The sequence below is a fragment of the Podarcis gaigeae genome, assembly GCF_964106915.1.
Source record: "Podarcis gaigeae genome assembly, chromosome: Z".
NCBI classification, from domain to species: Eukaryota; Metazoa; Chordata; class Lepidosauria; order Squamata; family Lacertidae; genus Podarcis; species Podarcis gaigeae.
Genome location: NC_139691.1, coordinates 14,950,793 through 14,967,718, shown reverse-complemented (window position 1 = coordinate 14,967,718; position 16,926 = coordinate 14,950,793). Strand labels below are relative to the sequence as shown.

The 16,926-nt window shown below is 44.7% G+C and overlaps 1 protein-coding gene across 1 annotated transcript; it reads left to right on the top strand.

Annotated features, from left to right (window-relative positions):
* The first annotated feature begins 184 nt into the window (after nt 1–184).
* Nucleotides 185–16,628, top strand: GTF3C5 (general transcription factor IIIC subunit 5). The gene is made up of 11 exons (XM_083721407.1): nt 185–688; nt 2,427–2,643; nt 3,855–4,053; nt 8,174–8,369; nt 9,264–9,368; nt 10,957–11,071; nt 11,291–11,371; nt 12,603–12,700; nt 13,199–13,281; nt 13,786–13,928; nt 15,088–16,628. The coding sequence occupies exons 1-11, from the start codon at nt 509–511 to the stop codon at nt 15,243–15,245; spliced, it is 1,575 nt and encodes a 524-aa protein (XP_083577533.1). The 5' UTR covers nt 185–508; the 3' UTR covers nt 15,246–16,628.
* Nucleotides 16,629–16,926: the final 298 nt, after the last annotated feature.

Genomic DNA, 16,926 nt, shown 5'->3' with positions numbered 1-16,926 from the left:
TACAAAGTTGGATGTTAGGGTGTCAACTTGTACCCGTGTTATAAGAATTTTAAGGTCATATATAAAAATAAATGTTCATAACTGTATATATAAACCACGTCTGAAGCCCAACAGAAAAGGTCTTTAATCAAAACTAATTTTAAAAATGGATGTCCACTTTTCCTTCTCCTAATCCTCAGAAAAGAAAAAAAAGAGAAAACAAACATTCTTTGCTTCTTGCCAAAGTGGCTTTCTGCACCCTGGCAGCAAAAGAAATACCTTTAGATCCCTTGCTGGATCCACGACCCCAGGAATTAGAAGAGACTCGGGCATCGTGCAGGCTACCGTCCCCCCTCCCCCCAAAAAAGAACCCCCTACCAAAAAGAAAAAGAAAAAATAGAATCTACTGTATATGTATAGGCGGAACCTTTCTTCCCTGGAACCTTCGCGATCGCCACCGTGTTGCTACGCGACGCGGAGGGGAGGACGCTTTTGAAGAGAGCGACTGTGGCGGTTCCTGGCGGGGAAAATGGTCGGGGGAGACAGCGCCGAGGGAGGCGCAGGCTGCTCCTCTGCGGCCGTCGGGGCGGACGCGGCGACTTCACAGCTGAACCGCGAAAAGAGGCTGGTGTGCGTGGAGTACCCAGGCGTTGTGCAGGACGTGGACAAGACGCTGCTGACGCTGGGCGGAGAGGAAGGGGTCTCTAGGGTAAGGATGGGGAGTGGGCGTCCTCTGAAGAATGGCTCTTCCTTCTCCCCGCTCAGGTGTCTGAGAGGCAAAGCTGCCGTGCGGGCGGGGGGTGGGGTGGTCTCAAGCCAGCCTGCATTCGGATGCCCTGACACCCGTGCCTGGTTACATCGGACACTTTGCACGTTCCCTGTGGAACTCTTCTATCACAGGGAGTTTTCGTGACAGAGAGTTTCTATCTCTCTATCGCTCTCTTTCTTGCTCAGAGCCTCCAGAGGCAGGGCTGAAAAGTTGGGCCCCATGGGAGTTGAGGAGTGCTTTTACTGTTAGCACGCACACCATTTCCATTTAGCTCATCATCATCATCAGTTTTTCATCGCCACATCTATATCCCACCTTCCCCCAGGGAGTTCAGGGTGGCATACATGATTCTCCCTCTTCCTGTTATTTCCTCTCAACAACCCAGTGAGGGAGGTTGCACCCCTAGGGCAGGATTTGAACTCTTGTCTTCCAAGGACTTAATGGCAGTTTAAAGAAGTGGCAGGTTGGGGGTCTTGCTTGTGTATGGCTAATCATAAATGAATATTTTCCAGAAATGCCCCTCCTTTGTTGAGATATTTCCCCTACAGAAGCTCATTCAGCCCGGAAGTGGCTTCTGGCTACCTGGGGCAAGAGGGAGCCTCATACTTAACATCCCCTTCACACCTTCTTTATCTCTCATTTTGAAAAGGAAAGGGTGATCTGAATTGCTGTTCTGCATGGTGGGGGTGATTTTGGAAAGGGGGGGCGAGCCATACAGGATTGCCGTACATCTGGATTTTCCCGGCCATATACAGAATATAGCAGTCGGCAGCAGTGTCCGACTGGGAAACTCCAGACATATGTCAACCATACAGCCCAGCAACTTTGGCAAAAAAATGTAATCACATCTCAACAACTTTTCCAAATACAGTGGTACCTCTGGATGCGAACGGGATCCGTTCCAGAGCCCCGTTCGCATCCTGAAGCGAATGCAACCCGCGTCTGCGCAGGTAATGATTCGCCGCTTCCACGCATGCATGTGACGTCATTTTGAGTGTCTGCGCATGTGTGAGCGGCGAAACCCGGAAGTAATGCACTTCCGGGTTGCCACGGAGTGTACGTCCGGAGTGTAACCTAAAAGTGCTCAACTTGAAGCACATTTAACCCGAGGTATGACTGGACAGTGGTACCTCTGGTTGCGAACGGGATCCGTTCTGGAGGCCCGTTTGCAACATGAAAAGAGCACAACCCGCAGCGGTGCGTTTGTGCACACGCAGGTTGCGATTCGCCGCTTCTGCGCATGTGCGTGACGTCATTTTGCGTGTCTGCGCATGCCCGAGTGACGAAACCTGGAGGTAACCCTTTCCAGTATTTCCAGGTTGCCGCAGGACGTAACCTGAAAGAATGTAACATGAAGCGGATGTAACCAGGGGTACCACTGTAAAGCTCAATTACTTTTCTGTATTTTCACTGTTTGAAATATGACAACCCTACATTGTAGGGGTTGGATTATATCCAACTCAGGGTGAGAAATTCCTGGCCCCTGGGGGTCAGCTTGTTGTGCATTTGGTCCACAGCTTCACTTCAGCCCAGCCCACTCTCTCCTGTCTGAGAGCCCCCAGCCTGTGGCATTACCATGCTGGGTTGGGAGGAAGCAAAACCTATTTCCCCCTCACTCGTGTGCTGACAGAATGACCTAGCCTTTATTTACGTTATTGGTTGTGTGCATACTTTACAGATCTACACTGACCCCAGCCGAAGACTCGAGCTCTACTTCCGCCCCAAGGACCCCTACTGCCACCCTGTGTGTGCCAACCGCTTCCCGACATCTTCCATGTTGCTGAAAGTTAAAAAGAAAACGAGGAGGAAACGGACAGAAGCAGGAGATTTTGAGGAAGATGTCAGTTTTGAAGTAGAAGTTCTTGGCATTGTTACCACAGTTTATAAGTTTCAAGGTAATGATTCCTTTCTCTAAGGCAGGGATGAAGAACCCCTGTGGTCCTCCAGATGCATGGCGAGAGGACCAGGGATGATGAATGTTGTACCTCAACAACATTTGGAGGACCTCACCCCCTTTTCAGTAAGGAAAGATTTGCCTCCATCATAAGACTGTAAATTTCAGTTCAGCCCTACTTCCTTGCCTCAGGGATTCTCACTGGTTGTGCTGTCTGGTGGCACCAAGGAGACCCCATGAGTACGGTGGGGGGGCTGCCTGAATAAACCAGAGATTTCTTCAGTAAATACACCATTGTGATCAGAACAACAGCCTCTTGGGATCTCACAAAAGTAGAATCCACAGTCTTATAAATTACACAGGCTTATCTGAAGACATCTGAAGGCAGCCCTGTTTAGGGAAGCTTTTAATGTTTGATGTATTACAGTATTTTAATTTTTTTTTTGGAAGCCGCCCAGAGTGGCTGGGGAAGCCCAGCCAGATGGGTGGGGTATAAATAATAAATTATATTATTATTATTATTATTATTATTATTATTATTACTTATATAGAGGTATTATCCCTACTTAGCTATACACAGGTGTAGAAATTAGGCTATACTCTCAGAGGAAAAGCATGCCTGCATTATCATCTGAGTCCCTGATTCAGTGATAAGAACAGGATGTCCACTCTCTATCAAGCTGGCTCAGTGCTGAGTTTTTCCCCTGCACATTCTTGACACATTCTTAATACAACAATATACTTCCACACACTATTTCACAGTTTTTACATCTCTTCACATGTAGGCTCTCTATCAAAGCATATGCTATAATTTTCACTATACCAGGCACCATGTTATTTCTGATTGCATGTGCAAAACATTTTGAATGTGATTGCATTGTGCAAATCACCATAAGTTGCCACTCTGAGAGCTTCTTGGGTTGCTACAAAGCAGAATCCCCAGTATCTCCAGGTAGGACTGAAAGAGAGTCCTTCCTGAAAAACCAGAAAGTTTGAATGTAGACAATAGTGAGGTAGATGGACCAGTGGGGTCAGACTCAGTATAAGGCAGTATGTTCCGAAGAATGTTAGTATTCAAGCATTTTAAAGAAATTAATAGATGTTGATTTGGTACTGAATGAGATGCCTGTTTCTTTTGTGCAAGTTTCACTAAGCGCAGTGAGGGAACAATCTTTTGGGGTGATCTGCACACTTTTGCCTCCTTCTCTCCAGGGATGTCTGATTTCCAGTATTTGGCAGTGCACTCTGGACCAAATGGCAAGCAGACCTCCATGTATGACAAAGTCCTGATGCTCAAGCCAGAGAAAGAGGAGTTCTTCCTGAGTGACCTTCCGCTTTATATCCCTCCACCCATTTTCTCACGCTTGGACACTCCTGTGGACTATTACTATCGACCAGAAACGCAACATAGGTCAGTGTCTTCTTTTGTAAGGGTAAAGGGACCCCTGACCGTTAAGTCCAGTCATGGACGACTCTGGGGTTGCGGCGCTTGTCTCGTTTTACTGACCGAGGGAGCCGGCGTTTGTCCGCAGACAGTTTTTCCGGGTCATGCGGCCAGCATGACTGAGCTGCTTCTGGCAAACCAGAGCAGCACACGGAAACGCCGTTTACCTTCCCACCGGAGCGGTACCTAGTTAACTACTTGCACTTTGACGTGCTTTCAAACTGCTAGGTGGGCAGGAGCTGGAACCGAACAACGGGAGCTCACCCCGTCGCAGGGATTCGAACCACCAACCTTCTTTTGTAGGTGATGGCAAATCCACCTGCTGAGCAATGGTCTCTGCTGTGACAGGATTAATATATGTACCAGCTACTATGTTGGCTGAATATAGTTGCAGTTTAGGGTTGGACTTGGACGGTAGGGGGAAAAACCTCTGGTCCTCAGGCCAAACATAGCCTTCTTGGCACCCATATCCAGCCAACTAGCTTATTGAGCTCTGTCCTCTCCACATCCCTGCCTCTCAGCTGTGTGCAACTACATCTGGAGGGCAACCCTTGATCTAAGAAGTGGTATACCCCTCTTAAGGGAACTCCTATTCTTTTTTTGGGGGGGGGGGGCAACAAACAGCTTTTTTCATGTTCAATGGTACAATATAACCATAAAGGTAAAGGTACCCCTGCCCATACGGGCCAGTCGTGTCCGACTCTAGGGTTGTGCACCCATCTCACTTAAGAGGCCAGGGGCCAGCGCTGTCCGGAGACACTTCCAGGTCACTTGGCCAGCGTGACGAAGCTGCTCTGGTGAGCCAGCACCAGCGCAGCACACAAAAACGCCGTTTACCTTCCCGCTATAAAGCGGTACTTATTTATCTACTTGCACTTAAGGGTGCTTTCAAACTGCTAGGTGGGCAGGAGCTGGGACGTGTTTATTATAAAGATTCACCAGATGGCTGCAAAGTCTTCAGGCTCCACTTCATCTTTCCAGACTCTCAGATGGTGTTTTAGTTTTTCAGAGGAAGCAAAATTAAGAACTTCTTAAAACTATCTGTCCAGAGTGATATTGGTTTACATTCTTCCACTCTTGTTCAGCTGCCAAGCATGCTGCAACCAGCAGGCCCTGCCCTCTTTTAGATTTGGTCCTGCCCACCACTGCCTAGCATGTAGTCCCTAGAGTGCTACTCACATAGATCAAAAGAGTGCCCCACACCTGTTGTGCCTGGGAGCAACCTTCGATACATCCAGAAGTCTCCAGTTGACTGTAGTGGCTATTGGTTCTGACAGCTGCAACAGGCACCTGTAGAGAGCCCCTATCCACCCTTCTTCATACCTCTCCTGGCTTGGTTACCTGCCCAATGCAGCACTTGACCTCTTCTGGCAGCAGGGAGGAACAACAAAGTCAGAGTGACTTCTGTGTTCCTCTCTGCTTCTAGGTTAAATCAACATGTGCTTGTTGCAGCTGTCAGAACTGATAGTTGCTACAGACATGCAGAGGCTTTTGGATATGTGGCATTGAGGTATGAACCCAGCTCTCAAATCACTTGGGTTTGCATGCACAAAGGAGTTGAAACAAGGTATTGGAGAGTGAAATACATACTTCACTTTGATGTCCATGTGTTCCTTAGATATTCATCAGTGCAGCTCAGATCCCAGGTTTGGGACAGCCACATTGTTGACATTTGACAAGAGGTGGCTGTGCTTTCCAATTCATTAGAGGTAACATTTGGAACACTTCTCATGCTAACACCTTTGATTTTTCTCACTGTTATTCTTCATAGCTCACTTTGCTATAAACTTTCTGAAAGCAATTTAACAATAAAAGCATCAATAATCAAAACAATTTCTAATATAAAAGCAGTTAAAAACAATTTTGTATAAAAACAGTTAAAGCGATGATTGCTTTTTGTGATTTTTATTGCAATAAATAATACCTACAACATACATTAAAATGTTATCTTGGTTTCCCCTTTCACAATAAGGAGAACATATGGTTGGACACTGTCATTACATTTTCCATTCCAGTGTTAATTAAAAAGTGCCTTTAGCTGTACAAGCCAGTTATTATCTGGCTGTCATCCTTCCCTGGCTGTTATATAACTTGCCAGTTTCAGCTATCTGTCAGGTAATTTCCAAACAGCCTTGAAAAATAGGAGCAGTAGTCTTCCCACGCAGCCTGCTCTCAGATGTCCCTCTGTTGACAATCGCCTAGTGGTTGCTGACTTGATTTCTGGGTTGTTTAAGAATACATGTAGTTGATGATAGGTCAGTCAGGATATTTGGTTGTCCATTAGTTTGTTCTGTATTTCTTGTGACGGTGTGGGGTTGCCAAGTCTTTTAGGCAGTATAGCCTTTTAGGCTTGCCATACCTTTACTTGAAAGCTTTGTGATGCATGGTGGAACTGTGGGTAGTAGGCTAGGGGGATTAACAGGGATAGGGCTGGGAACAATGCTGAAGACTTGGAGTAGATTTGTTTAAGGGTTTATAGGAAGTTGGGGCCAAATTTCAAATCTCTCGTTTCCTCTTATTCACTCTTTGTTTCTGGTGCTTTTTGGCATGGCTCTGCACCTTTGGGCCCAGGTTACATTGGGCAGTGTGGAAGAGTCTCTTCACAATTTGTGTTGAAGAAATATAGCTCTAACTTTTCAGTAATACAAGGGAAGAAAAATATCAAGTTTTAGTGGGTCTACTGGGTAGAGTTATTAATAAATGAAGAGTCAAACTCTCTAGGCAACCTGAACAAATCACAATATAAAAGACCAACAGATTCTCTCCAGTTCTTTAATGACAAAATCCAACATTAAATGGAGTCTTATTAAACTGGCCTGCTGCCTTACTAAAGAAGTTGAAATTCAAGAGGCCCCCATCCATGTTAGCATTTTACCATGTCCTGAAGGCAAGTGTTCTGCTGAACAGAACTTGTGATTTTATTTCTCAAACTGGTTTTTGTTACTGTTTTAGTTGTTAAGCTTTTTATTGTTTGTATGATTGTACATCTTAATTAAGGATGTTTTAATGACCCAATGGATTTATTGTTGTGTAAGATTTTTTTTATGGCCTCAGAGCTTTGTCTAAATGGACACAACAGTCTTCTTGATATTAACAAGGTCTGTGTCCATTTTCTCAGTTCAAGGGAGTTTGGAGTTTTTTAGAAGTGAAGCAGCTCAGACCAAGCTTTTATGGGAGCTGAAGGCTCAGCGCATTCCTGGCTGTCAGGCAGGCTCTGATCCAGGCATGTGCTTACATGCACTTCCCCCTACTTTCGAGTGACCACTCATGGAACTAGCTAGTGCTTAAGTTCCTGCCTGCCTCACTTCCTCTGTTCCTGTGGCCAAGTGGTCAAGGCGGGGTGTGGGTTCTGAGAGCCGTGTGAGAATCCAGGCAACTAGTATGGGAGCCTCCTGGGGCATAGAGACAAAGATTTATTGGCTCTTCAGTACTACTGATCATATGGAGATCCTTTGATGTGGGGTCTGTGTGTCTCTGACCCCTGTTCTTCCTCTGAGGAGGTCATAAGTTCCAGATCTGGGAAGGGCTGAGTTCTGAGTCTCATCAACACATGGCAGCTCCATGCTCACCATCATGAGTTCCACAATTGAAGATGCCAGTGTGATATAGAGCTTAGAGTGCTGGACTAGGGTTTTGGAGGCCAGGGTGCAAGTACCTGATCAGCCATAAAACTCACTTGGGTCAGTCACTCGCTCTCAGTCTATCTTACCTCGCAGGGTTGTTGTGAGGATAAAATGGAGAGGTGGTAGAAGTGTGTACACCACCTTAAGCACCTTGGAGAGAAGGTGGAATATAAATATAATAATAAAACAAATAAATATAAATGCAGGCAATCAACCCACCACTTAGCAAAATTCATGTCTTTTTAATGAACAGATTCATGGTTGCCTCTTCAGAAATTCTCTGTTCAGATAGCAGTTTAAAAGGGGGCATCAGAAAAGAAAAATAGAAAGAAAATTGCCTTTTTTCATTTTTTTTAAATTTTCAATTTGAGTTGTCATAAACAAAAAAGCAAGCATTATCCAAATTTCACAGAACTGAGTCAAATGGGATTCATTTTTGTAATTTCTGTTTCTCTCCCCTGCAGGGAAGGATATCAGAACCCCACGTTGTCCAGCGAAAACCTGATAGGTCTCAGCCGGGCCCGTCGGCCCCACAACGCCATCTTTATCAACTTTGAGGATGAGGAGATCCCCATGAAGCCTTTGGACGCTGCAGAGCAGACCTGGAGGAGAGTTTGCAGCAATGCAGTGGATCACAAAGCAGAAGAGGAACTGAGGAAGGTAGACACACTTTTTGGGGTCTGTTCACACACTGAAAGACATGTTTGGAAACTTGGGACATTGGAGCCAGGGTTACCTGGAACTCCCTGCTGAGAGTACCTTTCTTGGTTGAGAGGCAAATCTTTTACCCCCATTTTCAATATTTTTATTTGTATAGCATGTATAGAACATTTACAAAAAGGGCATCAGGACAAAAGAGTATATTCTGTAGAAAAGCCATACGAAACCCTAACAACACCAAATCACCAAAAAACGAGACTACGGCATGAAAAGGAAAAGTTTGAAGGGCCCCAAGGAGGAGACAAAGAGCCAGATCAGTCCAGCAATTCTTTCAAATAAAGTCATACTTGGCTGGAACGAGGCAATCCATTGTATGAGTCAAGAAAGGCCCCCACATTGGGACATGGCTCTTCCTGAATGCTTGGCATATTGGCATCGAGTGCAAAAGAATTGCCAAAGCAGACAAATTTGAAAGTGTTTGCGGTCCTTTCTTGACCTGTGTTAATAAGGACTGAGTCTTGCTGCAAGCTTTGTAGAAAGTGTATTCACGATTTTCACACACATGATGTCTTTATGGTGAGACAAGGCAAAGCTGAAAATGTTAGTAATGATTTACTTTACTGTATGTGGAAAACATTCTATTTTTGTATAGAATACCTGTGGAACCTAATTTGTTATTAATGATTTTGTTGTTATTATTATTTAATTCACTGTTATTATCCAAATGGAACACTAACACACACACACCATCTGGTGCAGCCAGAAATTTTGGCAGCTTTAAGTTCATGAATTAACTTTTCCAAGGAAACAATGAACAGAGTCTTTTTATACTTCACATCCTTCCAGCCTTGGGTTATAGTTAGACCCTTTCTTGTATGTGTTTCTGTTTTGTAGCTGTTTGAGGTCCGCCCAGTCTGGTCTCGTAATGCTGTGAAAGCCAATATAAGCATCCACCCTGACAAGCTCAAGTTCCTTCTGCCTTACTTAGCTTACTACATGGTGAGTGCATTATGTTTTGTGTGTGTGTGTGTTGCTTTCTTAAAAAGAGTTCCCAACAGCTCATATAGTGACAATGGATTGAAATGTTCACTATTTAGTAAATGCAGGAGTCATCAAATGTAGTTGCCAGAAAGCATGCAGCTGGGAAGAATTTTTTTTGGCGGGGGGGGGGGGGGGGTTGGCACTCAATAATATATTCCAGAATGTAAAAAAAATTGTTGACCTTCTTAGACAACTTATATGAGAGGCAGGGAACCTTTTTCAGCCCAGGGGTCGCTTTAGCTCACAGGCAGCTCTTTAGGAGCCACGTTCCAGTGCTGGGCAGGGCAGGGCATGAGGCAAAGAGGTGTGGCCAGTGACAAAAGTCAGTGGAAGTTGCTGGGAACTGTAGGACAGGAGAATACACTTGTGCTCTGGTCCTGCTTGTGGTTTTCAGACAGGCATCTCGTCGACCATTGTGAGAACAGAATGTTGGACTAGATGGGCCATTTGCCTGATCCAGCAGGGCACCTCTTATGTTCTCATGTTCAGTGGGTGTTACTCTTGCCCTTGTGCAATAGGCTGCATTCCAACCGTGCAAAAGCCCCTGGTTTCTACACATACAGGCATACCCTTTTCCTTTCAGATATATGAGAACCATTGCCACAGTTCAAGGAGACAATCCAACCTAGCAATAGCACTTGAGGGATGTGTGGCATGAGGGGAGGCATGACCTGGGAAGTGTCCTGTGGGCTGGGTAGAGAGGAGTGAAGGTCTGCATTCGGGGCTTGAGCTTCAGGTTCCCCACCTGTGATGCGGTTCATTCATCCAAGTTTCCAAAGCACATGTTAAATTGTCTCCATCTTGACAGCGCTCCATTCCTGAAAGCTGCAATTTTTTTATTGGGGTATTGTCATTTCTCCCCTATTTTGTGATTGTCAAGAAAGCTCTCATTCAATCATTCAAAGCATTTATATCCTGCCCTTTACTTAATGGTCTCAGAGCAGATAACAAGTAAACAGAGCACAAACAGTGTAATACAAACAGCATGCAGTTTAAAAGAAATAGGAATCAAAAGTTTTTTTAAAAAAATTGTATTATTTATTTATTCAGTTTCTATCCCGCCCACCCTCCCAAAGAAGCCCAGGACAGTAGTTTCTTTATTCAGCACTCATAAAATTGCCCACAGATCCCCTCTGTTGGGTTCGAGAGTTGGTGTTCTGGGAAGTTTTGAAATAACTTTGAAATAAAGTTTTGAAATGAGACATTTTCCTCCACACTCTAGAAGTAAAATCTAGATGGTGGCAATGACAGTGGCCAGCCATAAATGGCCTTTCTGTGCACAATTTCCTTTCCTTCCCATTTTCCTAAACCTGTAAATCTAAAGCTTTGCTGCCACCAACACTTTTTAAGGTCTTGACAGCAGCAAAATCGTGGTACATTTTTTTGCAGCTGTTGTTAAAATGATTGTGGTGTTGCAATGTTTTTTAATCTGAGAGTGCTTTTTAATAAAAAGGTTATTTCAATCCTATGTTCGGATGTAAGGATTAAAAAAAAAAAGCATCCAAACCAGAGCCTCACATTCTTGTAATTCTTTGTGCCCCTGTAGCTAACTGGACCCTGGAGGAGCCTGTGGGTCCGCTTTGGTTATGATCCCAGGGAACACCCAGAAGCAAAGTTCTACCAGGTCCTGGATTTCAGAATTCGCTGTGGAATGAAATACGGTAAAAATGGAAGCAGGCCATCCAAGTACTGTTGTACTCTTTACTATCAGTGCCTTTTGGGTGGGGGGGGGGGGGAGGAAAGGTCTAGGCTACAAAAGGACCAAGCTGCCAAATATATATATATCTATTTAAAATTCCTGGTATAATTTGTTTCTCTTTGAGAGGTGCTCTTCTCCATCATCTCTTCTGCCTCCACAGACGTGTTTTATTTCCCCCTAGGGTATGCCCCTAATGACATGCCGGTGAAAGCTAAACGCAGCACCTACAACTACAGCCTGCCCATCACCGTGAAAAAACCAGGTATGTGGTACAGGCAAGAGGGTGGGTAGATATTTCTTGTTTAGTGAATTAAACAATTGTGATTTCTTCCATCAATTTGCAGGGGTGTCTTATGGTGATCCTGGTACAATTTTTGAATGAGATGAACCTCCCTTTTGTGGCTCCTGAGCAGACGCCTGCTGAAAACAGGGCTTGCTGTCAGCACTGATTGCAAGTCCTGCTTTCAGCAGGGATCTTTTCAGATGCGGCTCGAAATTAAAGCTGGGGTTGCAAAGGAAGGAATGAATTTCACTCTCAGTTCTTCCTTTGAAGTTGAATCACCTGACATCATATGACACCGGGTGATTGACAGGTAGGTGGGTTCATCTGCCTGTCAAAAGTGGCCTCTGGTGGGTGGGCCAGTTCATCAGCCTTTGTGAGATACTTGCCTCTCAAATGCTGACATCTGTGCTGTGTGGTAGACCACATGCCCTGCATGCAGGAGACCCCACTATCAATCCCCACTCTGCCCAGGTTGGGCTGGAAAACTGCCCTATCTGAAATCCTGGGGAGCTGCTGCCAGTCTGCAGACAGTACTGAGGCAGATGGATCTGTGGTCTGTCTTGATAGAAGGCAGCTTCATATATTCCTTTGCCAGTTGCACACAGAACCAGTAGTTACCAGGTGCTGCAGAGCATTTATTATTTATTATTTATTATTATAAAACAGGATCAACAGGTTGTCATGTTGTAGTTTGTTCTTCCATCCTTCGTGTCAGTCAAGAAAAAGTGGATAGAGAGAAGTTAAATTCCCCCCTCTCATACTACCAAAACTTGGGTACCATCCAATGAAGCTGAATGTTGACAGGTTCTGGGCAGACAAAAGAAAGTAATTTTTCACACAGTACATAGTTTGAGTATGTAATTCTCTCCAGCAAGATGTAGTGGTGGCCAACAACTTGGATGACTTTAAAAGAAAATTTGACAAGTTCATGGAAGGATAAAGCTAATCAATGGCTGCTAGGCATTATGGCTATGTTCTTTCTCCACTGTCAGAGGCAATATGCCTCTGAATGCCAGTTGCTAGGAATCACAGGTAGAGAAAGTTGCTGTTGCAATCATGTCCTGCTTTGGGGCTTCCTAGAAGAGGCTTTTGGTCAGCCACTGTGAGAACAGGATGCTGGACTAGATGGGCCTTTGGCCTGATCCAGCAGCCAGGCTCTTAAGTTGCTGTGCAACATGTGATTTGGGGAATCTCTTCCTGCCCTTTGCAGCAAGCCATGTAGTTGGCATCCAGGACCTTAAGCAAGGACTGAGCACCTCTGGGATGTCCAGTCCACGGAAATCTGCTTTCAGCAAGTATAAACTTAAAGTAGGTATTTGACTTCCTCCTTGTTTTTCCTCCTGACTTCACCCTTTTCTCCTCTTGTGGCGTACTAGGAAGATCTGTTTCCAGACACTTGGTCTCCTCTGGGAAATACAGTTTTGGTCACGTGAAAGAAATGGGTAGCAGCTTAAAGGCAAAATGCCCAATAGTATAAATTCATCCTCCTGTCACTGTGGAGGTGGGAATCCTTGGGGTTGATGCAAGAGAGACCCAGTTGCCCTGTTCAAGTCCAGAGGGCTGCTCTGGGAAATGGAGATGTGGCGGTTTGGGGAGGAAGAGATTGAATATAACAAACATGATGACTCTTTGTGGGTTCTGTATTGGAGAAGAGGAGGAAGTTGGGGTGACAATCTGACTTTGGAGGAGCTAAGGGTTTTCTCCAACAGTCAAGTCAACAACAGAGGGTCCTGTTGTGGAAACATTTTTACTTTCAGTTCCATTGTCTTTTGGTGTCTTCCATCCCTCTGCTTCTTCCTCTCTCAGGATTCGATTTACATCTTCCGAGAAGGTTCCCTGCCTCCTTATCGACAGATGTTCTATCAGCTTTGTGACCTGAATGTGGAATGGTACTTGTGCTTGATCAAAAGGGGCTCTAAAGTAACTTGGGGGGGGGGACAATTTATGTCTGTGTTCATGCATGTCTTTTGTATGTCTGTCTGAACCTCAAAGGTATGCTCCCCGCCGTGGTGGCCCTGCAAGCAAAACCTGATCTGAATTTTTCCATGGGTACCCTTGCAGTAATAAAAAATTCAGCTGACTGTAGGGGGAGGAGAAGGCTTGCACTCCTTAAACATTGAACCTTCAGGAGAGAGTACCTTTGTTTCCCCTTCTTAGGCAGTTCCCAGCATTCCTTTGAAACAGGAACCCACAATTACCAGGGAGCAGGGTTTTAAAAATCTACATTTAATGGGTTTGTTGGTTCTTCCACTGATGATTTGGCACATCCAGACACTGGGTCTTTTTGTCCTCAGTTTATTTTTTGAGACCAGGGTCGACCTTCACAAGGGAATCAGACCTAATTTGTTCAGTCCTTGGGGGGAAGAGAGAATCTGAGACTAGTCTCTGTTCAGCTTGCAGAAGATCATTCGCCGGAATGATGGCATGGAGATGGTGTGTACAGAGAGGGACGGCTGGTGTCTTCCCAAGACCAGTGATGACTTGCGGGATACCATGTCTCTGATGATAAAGCAGATCATCCGCTCCAAAAGGCCTGGTAATATACTATTAATCAAGGGAGGTTGGAACCTGGCAATGAAACCAGGTTTTACAAATGTTAACCTGACCTGGGACAGCTTGTGTGGCCCTTCTAAGATAGTTCCTACTGCTTGCAGCTTGAATTACTTGTACTGGATTTTTTATTTTTCAAAAGTATGATTTGTTGTTGTTGTTTAGTCATTTAGTCGTGTCTGACTCTTCGTGACCCCATGGACCAGAGCATGCCAGGCACTCCTATCTCCCACTGCCTCCCGCAAACTCATGCTGGTAGCTTCGAGAACACTGTCCAGCCATCTCGTCCTCTGTCGTCCCCTTCTCCTTGTGCCCTCCATCTTTCCCAGCATCAGGGTCTTTTCCAGGGAGACTTCTCTTCTCATGAGGTGGCCAAAGTACTGGAGCCTCAGCTTCACAATCTGTCCTTCCAGTGAGCACTCAGGGCTGATTTCCTTAAGAATGGATAGGTTTGATCTTCTTGCAGTCCATGGTATGATTAGGGATGTCTTTTCAATATATTGAAAACATATAGTCCTCCACCCAAGTTCATTTTATTAATGTAGCTTAGGCTTATAAAAATCAGTCCATTTGATTGACTGAAATTCATTGCTAGGCGACCTTGGGCTGGTTACCAAAGCTCATGTCTCCACTGTCAGCATGATGCCTCTGAGTGCCAGTTGCTGGGAATCACAGGTGCAGAGAGTGCCGTTGTGCCTAGATGCTGCTTGTGGGCTTCCTAAAAGAGGCACTTGGTTGGCCATTGTGAGAAAGAGAGTCCTGGACTAGATCAGCCTTTAGTTCTCTCAGCTTAATCCCTGTCACACATTGGTTGTCTTAGAATAATAGACACCTTGAGCTCCTTGGAGGAGAAGCAGGATATAAATTTGAATAATAACAATACACAATCAATTAAGAGTTACTAAATCAACTAACAACCCTAGATACGCATATTTGTTGGAGGGAGAAATAGCTGCTTTTGGAATTACAATGGAAATCAGTTTCTTCCTGCCACTGCTGGTTCTCTGTTTCCTTCAGATGGGACCCTGAGGGAGTAATTCTGACCGACCTTTGGCTACCTTTTGCCCCAGTGGAATTCCTCAGCCATCCCTCCACTCATCCATCCCTGACATTATCTTCATCCCTTTCCCTATCTTTTGCTCCAGCTCTGTTCACAAGCACTTCGAACACAGAAGAGGGGAAAGAGCAGCTGGCGTTCGAGTCCGGAGAGGAAGAGGAAGAGGAGGAAGAAGAGGAGGAGTTCAAAGAACCATCTGATGGAAGTGAGAATGAGATGGAGACAGAGATTCTGGACTATGTGTGATGCACCAGAACTGGCACTGTGGACCTATTCCTGGCGAGGACCTTTGCTTTTCTTGTCTCTACAGGCAAGACAGGAAGCCAGACCTAATGAGACAAGTACCCATCTATGTCTCTTCTACTCATCTTTGGGTTCTGTTCTTTACAGGCACCTATGTGTGCCTTTTTGATACTGATTTGGGGGTGAAGACTGTGATGAGTAAGGCTGCTTATCCTTGAGCTCTGCAGACATGGCAAATGTGCAAGTAATGGGGCTGGAAATACCTTATCCCAAGAGGTTTTGCTAAGTATTCCTCTAATGAAAGCTTAGCTAACTGGTAAACACACAAGCCTGGTAGACCTTCATCTTGGCATTGGTTAGCATCTCATTCTCCCATATCCTTTAGGAGAGGCAAGCCATTGCCATAGCCATCTTACTAATATACCTGTCCAGCTTTACCACCTCAAACGTGTGGTCACCAGGGCTGGTGCATGGAGTGCTGGTGATGTCCTGACCTAAGATTTTAGTCTTTTGTCAGGCTGATGATGAAGCCAAACTCCATACAGTCTTGGGCAAAATGTTTGATGAGTTTCTGTGGAGTTTCCTTGGAGTGTGCTGTCAAGGCTGTGTCATCTATGAACAATATATATTGGATAAGAACTTGCCACACTTCTGCCTTGGCATGGAGATGTGCCAGGTTGAACGGACTCGCACCACTCCTTGAATGGACGCACAGCACACACTGTCTTCAGTCAAACTGAAGGCATATGAGAACAACAGGTTGAAGACGACGCCAAAGAGACTCCTTAGGATAGCAATAAAGCTGGATATCAAATCCAAACTCCTCTTCTTCTTCCCTTGTGGACTTTAGGTGGGCATCTTACCTTTTCGGTTCATGAGGTCAAAGGCCTGAAGGCCAAATACCTGACCAGGAGCCCTTGTGACTGTGCATAGATTAAGTTTGAGTATTAGTAATTTTTCCTCTTACGTTGCCAATGAAAGAGTATAAAGCATTCATATACTGATGAACATGCGAGTGGGGTTCAAAGTGAAGATAATGATTTATGTTTGAATTTAAATTTAGATCAACCAAATTGAGCCAAATACTGATCAGGGGAATTGTTCATTTTCTGGAATACTGGCATATGCTATGAAATTAAACCACATTGGGGTAAAGCCATCTTTTTCGATCTCTCCATGTGTCAACTATAGTTTATTTGTAACTCTCTCAAGGAGGGTTGCTTCCCAAACGTGTTTTGTACCAACGGTCCATCATTGTGCCAGAAAGCTCTTTCCAGTGTCTGGTTATGTTGCATCTCACTGCTTGTAATAAATGGCTTGTTAATTCTATATTATGTAAATTCAGGTGATTGTGTAATATATTTAATAAAACTAATTCTCATTTGACTTCCAATTGTTAATTGAATTCTTGAAGGGCTGGATTTTTTTACATTTCCACCACATGTGGACCATGGACAATGTACCAAGTGTGGGGCAGCTCCTCTAGCAAAGGGGTGAGGTGCCAGGATGGATCATTGCCAGCTTCCTGGGTGTTAGGTACCACCTATATATGAGTTTTAGGGTAATTTTCTATTGCTTGCCAAAATAGAATTAAAGGGTTTTTTTTGTCCAATGTCTATTCCATTGACCTGGGTCAAATTCATAGCTGAAATCACATTCCCTTTGATGTTTAATAGGGTCAAGT

Coding starts and splice junctions, on each gene's coding strand:
- GTF3C5 (XM_083721407.1), top strand. CDS start 509: ATGGTCGGGGGAGACAGCGCCGAGGGAGGCGCAGGCTGCTCCTCTGCG. Junction 2,644..3,854: donor CACAGTTTATAAGTTTCAAG/GTAATGATTCCT, acceptor CCTTCTCTCCAG/GGATGTCTGATTTCCAGTAT. Junction 12,701..13,198: donor TCAGCAAGTATAAACTTAAA/GTAGGTATTTGA, acceptor TTCCTCTCTCAG/GATTCGATTTACATCTTCCG.